The sequence below is a fragment of the Ceratotherium simum genome, chromosome X (assembly GCF_057802395.1).
Source record: "Ceratotherium simum simum isolate JZ-2026a chromosome X, ASM5780239v1, whole genome shotgun sequence".
Taxonomy (NCBI): domain Eukaryota; kingdom Metazoa; phylum Chordata; class Mammalia; order Perissodactyla; family Rhinocerotidae; genus Ceratotherium; species Ceratotherium simum.
In genome coordinates, this window is record NC_141940.1 from 69,210,268 (window position 1) to 69,218,710 (window position 8,443).

The 8,443-nt window shown below is 40.7% G+C and overlaps 1 protein-coding gene across 4 annotated transcripts; it reads right to left on the reverse strand.

Annotated features, from left to right (window-relative positions):
* Positions 1 to 2,704: 2,704 nt before the first annotated feature.
* PBDC1 (polysaccharide biosynthesis domain containing 1) lies at positions 2,705 to 6,872 on the reverse strand. Of its 4 annotated transcripts, none has more exons than XM_087427279.1 (7): positions 6,747 to 6,872; positions 6,591 to 6,656; positions 5,273 to 5,332; positions 4,603 to 4,743; positions 4,313 to 4,345; positions 3,521 to 3,632; positions 2,705 to 3,197 (listed from the first exon to the last, which is right to left on the reverse strand). In XM_087427279.1, exons 1-7 carry the CDS (start codon positions 6,774 to 6,776, stop codon positions 3,001 to 3,003), a joined length of 639 nt encoding a protein of 212 aa, XP_087283405.1. In that variant the 5' UTR covers positions 6,777 to 6,872; the 3' UTR covers positions 2,705 to 3,000. The 4 variants fall into 4 exon arrangements, with proteins under 4 accessions (XP_087283405.1, XP_087283403.1, XP_004442249.1 ...); XM_087427277.1 differs by having other exon boundaries at positions 5,273 to 5,380; XM_004442192.3 differs by lacking the exon at positions 4,313 to 4,345.
* Between the last annotated feature and the right edge of the window lie 1,571 nt (positions 6,873 to 8,443).

Genomic DNA, 8,443 nt, shown 5'->3' on the forward strand with positions numbered 1-8,443 from the left:
AGTTCAAAATGGTTTAGAATCATTGAAGCTTACTTTAGGTGCAATTCACGTCTCCAATAATCTGGTACAATATATCCTTGTTTAAACTATAGTTTCAAAATAAATAATGACAGTGCAATGAATGTCCCTACTTTTGGAGCAGGGCTCAGTATGCTTTCTTTATTACTTTCCTATTGCTGCTGTAACAAATTACCACAAACTTAGTGGCTTAAAACTAAAATGGTTGCAGTTTTCCTTTCTGTAAATACAAAAATTAGTCTGTGCCCTTTCCCTGCCTCCAAAAGATGTCATAGAGATAAGTAACTGGAACAGTACCATATTCTGAATAAATCATACATGTTTACATACTATGTTAAGCCTGGCCTGATATCATCTCCCAAATAATTCAGAGCAAGGGCTCATATCTCAACCTTCCTGGCTTCTAATTACAATGCTACCACATACTGATAGGATCCCCCTTCTTCCAGTTCCCAATAGCATGTTCCTTACTTCCTTTTGAGCTCTCACAAGCAGCATCCTTAAAGTCCATATTTCCACTGACGGTTTGTTCAAGGCAATTTAGGCTTTCTCTATCATGTTCCTCAAAATTCTTCCAGCCTCCACTCGCTGCCTGATTCCAAAGCCACTCCCACATTTTAGGTACTTGTTTTAGCAGCACTCCACCTCCAATACCCAAGTCTGTAATAGTTTTCTACTACTCAGTAACAAATTACCACATTATTAGTGGCTTAAGACAACACCCATTATTATCTCACAGTCCTATGGGTTAGGAGTCCAAATAGGGCATAACTGGGTCCTCTGCACAGGGTCTCACAAGGCCAAAATCACAGTATCACCCAGGACTGCAATTTCATCTGAGGTTTCAGGCCTTTTCCAAGCTCACCTGTTGTTGGCAGAATTCAGTTCCTTCTAACTGTAGGAGTGAAAGTCCCATCTTCTTGCTGGCTGCCAGCATGGGAGCACCCTCAGCTCCCAAAGGCTACTCTCAGGTCCTTGCTACATGGCCCCTTCTCTCCCAACATGGCTGTTTACTTCTTCAAAGCCAACAGGAAAACATCTGCTGCTGCTTCTTGTCTCGTTTAAGGATTCATCTGATTAGGCCAGACCCACCCAGGATAATCTCCCTTTTGATTAACTCAAAATCAAATGGTTAGTAACTTAAACATGGGAATGAAATCCCCTCATATTCACAAGTCTTTACCACACTAACAGGAGGGAATTATACAAAGCGTGTACACTAGGAGTGGGAATCTTGGGGCCATCTTAAGAACTCTGTCCATTCTTTCCCCTTTAACCTTGGATGCTGCCATGGATTCCTGGCCTTACAGTGTAGTACAGTGCATCTGTGTTCTTATTCTCCTCCCTTTCCTCAGTTTTTATCCCCTAGTCCTTGGACAGATGTCTTGTGCTTTAATGCAGTCTGACTTTCAATGGTATGTTTCTTATTCTCTGTAAAATCAGAGAGAAGTAATTAAGCCAGTTTTCTTGCTGGTGAGTAATCTGGAAAAGGCCACCAGAGGCACAGTTGTATGTGGCCAGTAATCTTTATTCTTCCCCAGTCCCTCTAGCAATGTGTATGGACACATATTTGCAGATATTTAAGAATGTATGAACTAGAGAAAATTAATACAGTAAAGGAAGTTCTTAATTTAAAAAGGTCTTCCTAGTATGAAGTATTTAACACTCTCCTATCCCTTTAAATATATATTTTTATAAAAAGAAAACTCTAACAAATGTTTTAAATATTTTTAAGAATTGGCCAAAGAGAATTCATAGAGAAACCTAGGTGCTTTGTGCACAATTGTTGCTGCTAGCTGTGTGCATCTCTAGTTCAGCTCTTGCCTAGGGGACAATTCATCAATTAAGTTTCATTTTTATTTTTCTCCTATGTCCACTGGGAAAAAAAACTCATTTCCCTCCTTTTCTCTGCTAAATTCTTTCTTGCATGATCCTGCTGTAGTTATACTTTTAAGAGTACTTACTGTATGCACTATAAACATTGTAGCTTCCTCTAGTTTTAGCAATCAAGGTCAGTATGTCTATGGGGATATGCACAAACTTTTATACATATGTGAAGATAACTGAAACATGCACTCTTAAAAGTCATTAGATGAGAAAGAACACCCCCCCCCCCGCAACCATATAAAATCAATTGGTCTATTTTTGTAGTCTGACAAAATATCATTTAAAAATATGTTCATTTTGTGTTAATGTATAAACGTATGCTATTGTCCATAGCATTAAAAAATGGAAGCCACCCTACTAGGCTTTATAGTTAATTATTAATTTCTGCTAGCTTTCAGGTGATAGCTTGGCTACCAGAAGAGAAGCAGGTACTGAAGCAGGTCTAGTCTCTGGCTCCTCAGATGTAAACTGGGCTGCATTCACTAGTCTGACAGGTTCAGGCTGCTGCTATTATCCCCATAGAGCATTTATCAAATCTTTTGCCAGATATATCAAAGAAAATCAGAAAGCTATAGTCACTCAAATGCCAAGAGTCAACTCTTATGTAACGATTTCTAATCCCAAAACCATGTACAACTTAACAGGTTTGAGGGAACTTCACTACAGGAAACAGTGAGAAGCATTAAGAAACAGGCATAAATCATTTTATATAAGACATGGTGAAGAGATTATATACCTGCAAAAAAATCTGAAGTGTGAAATAATTTTAAATACCTTTTAAAAGTCAATCACAGATATATAGTCATGAAAAGCAGAAGAAATTTATTTACAAAATTTCTTACTCAACCAGTGGGGAGAGCCAAGAAACTATATATCAAGAAACAATCAACTAAGACCCCACTAAGCCTTTAAGCCAGTTCATACAAGAGAACAACCAGAGCAGCTTCTGATTATTAGGCTAGAAAGACATCCTTCTGCATGTCCTTCAATTGCACAAGGACACACATTTAACCATAGGGGGTCTATGCAAGTAGCATCATGGAACTTGTAGGGTCAGTTGAGTCAAAGCTTCTACAGTGCTGTTCCCTGTCTACCTTACATAGCTGTTTCACCACTTTCGCTGATTTCTTTGTTGGCTTCTTTCTCTTTTTCTTCTACACTGTCAGATCCTTTCTCTCCTCCATTATCGGCTCCTTTCTCTTCTTCTTTGTCCTGAACACTGGTGTAAACCGCTTTGTTATAGCCTTCCCGATTTCGAGCAATTTCAATGGCAAAAAACTGTATCCTGGGAGCTGAAAGGTGCACAGAATTGATTATTGTCCTAGTCACAGCTACTTCTCTAAACCCACTAGAAATCTATTGACAAAGCTGAACTAACATGCAGAGCATTCCAGTATAGTCATAAGCTTCAGAGATGTGGAATTCTAATCCTATATTAAATGAGGCTGAAAATACTTAACTATGTTATCTCACAATTATTCAAGAAACAGTAACATGATCTTTAAAGATATAACAAATAAGATGATCCCCAAACTATCCATGTCACTGATTCATCAGTAAAACCACATCCCTCACTCTCCCTATACAGAAACAATTCCAGAGGCAAGAAACTCACCAAAGATGGTGTTTTCCTCAGTGTAACCCTGAGAACAATCCAGTCGCAGCAAAGTACCATAGTTGAAGTCTTCTACAATCCCGTCAAACTTCAAGCAGAATGGCCTCCACTTCTATAAAGGCAAAAAAGATGCCTTAGCTGACAAATGCAGGAGGCCGGTGAAGTCAGGCCAGGAGAGGGGCTTCCACTTTTCCAGTAAGGAAAATAACCATAATAAAAGAGACTAGGATTGAGCTGATTGCTAGTGTCACTAGCAGCGAGTTTTTGTGCTATCTATTATATCCTTAGACTAGTATTTACCAACATAAATGATACTTTAACCTGACAAAATACTTAAATCCTTGGCTACAGAATTAAAATATGATTTCTTGAAAAAATTCTGTTTTGTTTTTAAGTTATTGGCTAGCTCAGCCCAAAATGGTTATTCATCCCCACTGACACACAAAGGAGACAAAGAAGGCAGGAATTTGGCCCAAAGTCACAAAGTTAAATTTTAGGAAAAAAGTCCATTCAGTAGAGGCAATTTTCCAAAGATCAGTAACAGACTGCTAAGAGTTAAAAGTTTACATTTCTTCATAAGCCAAGGGCCTACCCTCAGGGAAAAATTTTTCCCAACTATAAGAGTTTTAGTGCTCTGTAAAAGTACAAGATAATCAAATAAGCAACGCGAAACACAAGTTTTCCAATTATGTACTGCCTGTGATAATGTGAACTTAAGTCTAGAGAATCCAAACACCTCCCTGTACTTTATTTACCAATCCTCCACCCAAGCCTTCTGGCTAAACTACTCACATAAGTCAATTTATTCCTGCTCCCCTCAAAGGGCTGGGTGGGTAGGGATGAAATGTCCAAATCAAAAAGGAGAAAAAATAGATTTAATGAACACGAAAAATCCATAAACCAGAAAAACATTCATTTTGTAACTTACTTCTTAGTTGATTATAACTACATAAAAGCCCTGGTTCTTTATGTATTTTCCTTAAAACAAACCAAAAATAAAGAGTTTAATTGTATAAAAATGTATTCACAATCAATAATTGTTGGTCAGATGCTAGGCAATATTTAAGAGAAAGAATTCTTACCTCTTTAGCCGATTCTGATTTGAGCTCTTCTGGGTCCAATACATCTATCCTGAGTTTCTCAAAATTTTCCCGAAACTCAGAATAGATTTGGTCATCCACTCTGGTGAGTTTCAGGAACTGTGGGTCAACTGATGAAATCAGCTGCCAGACAATAAGACAACATACAGATGCTAGTCTCTAATTTACTACACTTCTATCCTCCCTTCTCTAGAAAACCCTTATGGTTCTCAGGGTAGAAGAGGTCGTTAGGAAGTATAGACAGCCTAGGTCCCAGATGAAATCATGATATAGTTTTAAAGGGCCGTAATATACTACAGTTCCTTCCACCGATTTAAACCCCTTCTGGTCCAACTACTGCCTGGCTATTGCCCTCTGTGTACTGTTCATTCAGTCAACAAACATCTATTAAGTGCCTACTATGGGCCAGGCACCCTTTTGCCAGTTAGCAACAGAACACTGGGAAAAGAAGCATAACTCCTCATTGTCAAAACAAGATTCGCTTCCATCCCCCGCCCCCCCCACCCCTCGTTCTCTCTGGGTAAGATCTTACAGTAATAAAAATTACCTCCAAAACACAACTGTTTAACTTGCTCAGAATACTGATTAGCAGAGCACCTTACACTACAATTATATGTTTAATTCTGCTTAATATTGAAGACAGACAATTTACCTTGTAGTAGACTTCGGCATGCTGCATTGCTCTCATGGCCCAAGCCATCTCAATATCAGGCTGCAAAGGAGTGAAGAATGCCAGGTCAGCAATCTCCCAATCCTGATACTAGAGAACAAATTAAGGAAGTCTGTGGATGTCCAGTTAATGCTCAAGAGGGGTACCAAACTTGGTGTTACCGTCAAAGGATAAAAACTGGACTAATGGGTTTGGACAATATGATAATTATTTTGTCCTTATGACAACCAAAAGAAGCTACAGTCTAATAAACAGAGTGGGCCACTGGCTATCTTTTCCCAGCAGCTAGTGAAAGTGTGGGAGAGTACATAAAGCAGTAGATAAATTGCCTTCTCAGGACTAAGTTAAATCATTGTAAAACTGAAATAATATACCCACATACACCAAGTTGTTTAGAGGACAAAATGAGATAATGGAAATAAAATTACTTTTCACTTTTAAGAGAGTAGCATATTGTAATCATCGTTTGTTTTTATCAGATAGCTAATTCTCCATCCTATAACACTTAGAAATGAATCAATTCCATCAAGTAGGCTAGGTTATAAATAAGCTTTACCAAGCACCCACCACGTGTTCCATTGGAATCTCCCACTCCAACTAGACAGATCTATTTCACTGACCCCAGAAAAAGCCATTTGCATTTGTACCTCCATGCCTTACACCATGCCCTTTTCCTGACTGCCAATCCATGTCCTCCGTCCACCTACACTTTGAGAATCCAGTTCGAGATCCACTTCCTCAGTGAAGTCTTCCTCTATTGTCTTGGTTCTTAGGGGATTTCTTCATCAACTAAAACCCTTTGGATCTTAAGTCCTGATCCACTCATCTACCATACATCATTCTCATTTGATTTGTTATTACTATTCTCATGTCCCTGTGTCTTGTATCTCAAAATACATCATGTGCTTTCTCCTTAAGGATCTAAACCAGACACATCATAAGCCAGTGCAACTTTACTGCACAATGGAATCACTCGGGGAAGTTTAAAAAATACTGATTCCCCACTCTCGCCTTCCAGATATTCTGATTTAATTGGTATAGATTACGACCTAGACATCCGGATATTTAAAACCTTCCCAGGTGATTTTAAAGTGCAGCAAAGTTTGGAAACTACTTCCATTGGCATTGTTCCTGCGATTGTGGACCAAAAAGATTAGAATGAATTGAAAGGCGCAGTTTCTGGCGGACGTGGAGAGGGTCTACATAAGATATCAGGATAGGGGGTTACAATTTCGTGACAGGCCCTGCAGACATCCCAGGCTAACTGGGTGAGTGGGAGCTGTGGACGAGTCATACTCACATCGTTGCTGTAAGATTCGGCTGGGAGAGAAAGAGCATGTGCCACTGACACCAGCTCCCCGGAAACCTGGGAAGGGGAAAAAAGGGAGGGAGGGAGAGTTCAAGGCTTGACCCGGCTCGGTTTCCCCACTCACCCGACCCCAGAGCAGCGTCTCACCAGCTCCTCAGTTCCACTAGTCGCCTCCATGTTGCAGCCCACAAAGTGTGACTCCCCTTTCCCGGAAATGACTTTTCGTGCGCGCCTTCCGCAGTCGGTTGGAAAGAGAGGGTCTGGCAAGAGTGGCTCTCCTTCAGCTGCGCCTGCGCGCACCGTCCCCCGCCTCCAGGCGGTAGTCCTTGGCCCCGCCTCACTCGCCCTGCGCAGACGCAAAGGTGTTGCCTTGTTGCGTAGTCTGGGCAGCTTGAGGAATCTGAAGCCGTTGAATACTCAGTAATACTGGTGGTAATCATGGGAAAAGCATCAGTTAAAATAATGCAGCTTTCGCATCCCCACTGCACTGAGTGCCCAGCAGAGATTCGAATTTACACTCTCCATTTGTGTTCGCGGGCGCATACACACACATACACACACCTCCCAATACACCAAAGCAAGGAGTGAATCACAAACAGACATGTTGCTAGGCAGTGGAGCTAAAGCATGAAGAATGTAGTCCCTGCCTTAGAAGAACTATATACAGAAAGGGAGCAGATAAAGTGGTGATCACATCGTAGCATTGTATATGTACTAACACAAATAGGGGATACCTAAGCCACTCACAAAAGGCAATAGGCCAACTAGCCAAGCAGGCAAGGAAGGACACTCCGGGCAGAGGGAAATGCATATACATAATCATTCAAGAATGAAAGATCATGTTAACTTGCTGGAAATTTGAAAAACACAGCTGAAGCAAGAGGGTAGTCATCTATCATTTTGGGACAGAAGAGAGGCATTGCAGGCTAACTATTAGGAAGTTGAGACTTTACCCTAAAAGCAACGGTAAGCTACTGAAGGCCTTTAAGTAGACCAGCCTCAATGATCAAACTTAAGTTTTAAGAAGATCACTAAAACACAATGTGGAAGATAAATTTGAGGAAGGCAAAATTGGAGGCAGAGAGACCAACTGGAACGCTGGGTGATGAAAACCTAAGTCAAGGCACTGACAGTTGAGATGGATTTTGAGAATTAATAAGGGAAATAGAATCAATAGGACTTTTTGACTAGTGGATATGGAGGATAAAGAAGAATTAGGATTCCAGTATGACTCCCAGGTTTCAGAATAGGATTTGGGGATGAATGTCATTGAGCCAGAAAACACAGGAGGAGGGATGATAAGTTTAATTTGAGGAATTGAGTTTGGATCGATGACAATACATCCAGGGCATTATGGGAAGACAGAGGAGGGTTCTAAGCTATCCTTGGGGCATGGTGGAATCTGCACAACTCCTATAGTAAACACACCTTAGGCTAAGGTTGGAAGCTTCTGATGCATCAAGTTCTGAGGAAAATCCTGGGAATTCTGATTTAATATTATTCACGAGTAAGGTAGGGAAATAATCATTCTGTTAACTGCTGAGTCTGTCGCATGGGACTCACACGGGACTCAGATTGTCCCATACCAGTCAGAGTGTGTGTGTGTGCGGGTGTGTGTGTCTTGGCGTAGCGTGTGTGTGTGTGTGCCTCTGAGTGAGTATATGTTTAAGAGAGAAGACACCTCCTCAGGCCCACCAGGGGCAGTTCAAGTGGTCTGAAATCAGGCCAGGTTTAAAATCGCCTCCTCCTTGGAAATTACCAACCTTACTCTCCTGTTCAGTCTCAGGGCCATGATGGTTTACGGTTAAAGTATGTCATCTTTTATTTTGGAGGCACCTCAGTTT

Excerpts from the sequence above, each read along its gene's own strand:
- PBDC1 (XM_087427277.1), bottom strand. The coding sequence starts at position 6,776 with ATGGAGGCGACTAGTGGAACTGAGGAGCTG. Across the intron at positions 4,346-4,602 it reads AATCAGAATCGGCTAAAGAG|CCCTTTGAGGGGAGCAGGAA; the intron begins GTAAGAATTCTT and ends CTACCCACCCAG. Across the intron at positions 3,198-3,520 it reads TGAGGAAAACACCATCTTTG|CTCCCAGGATACAGTTTTTT; the intron begins GTGAGTTTCTTG and ends TGCACCTTTCAG.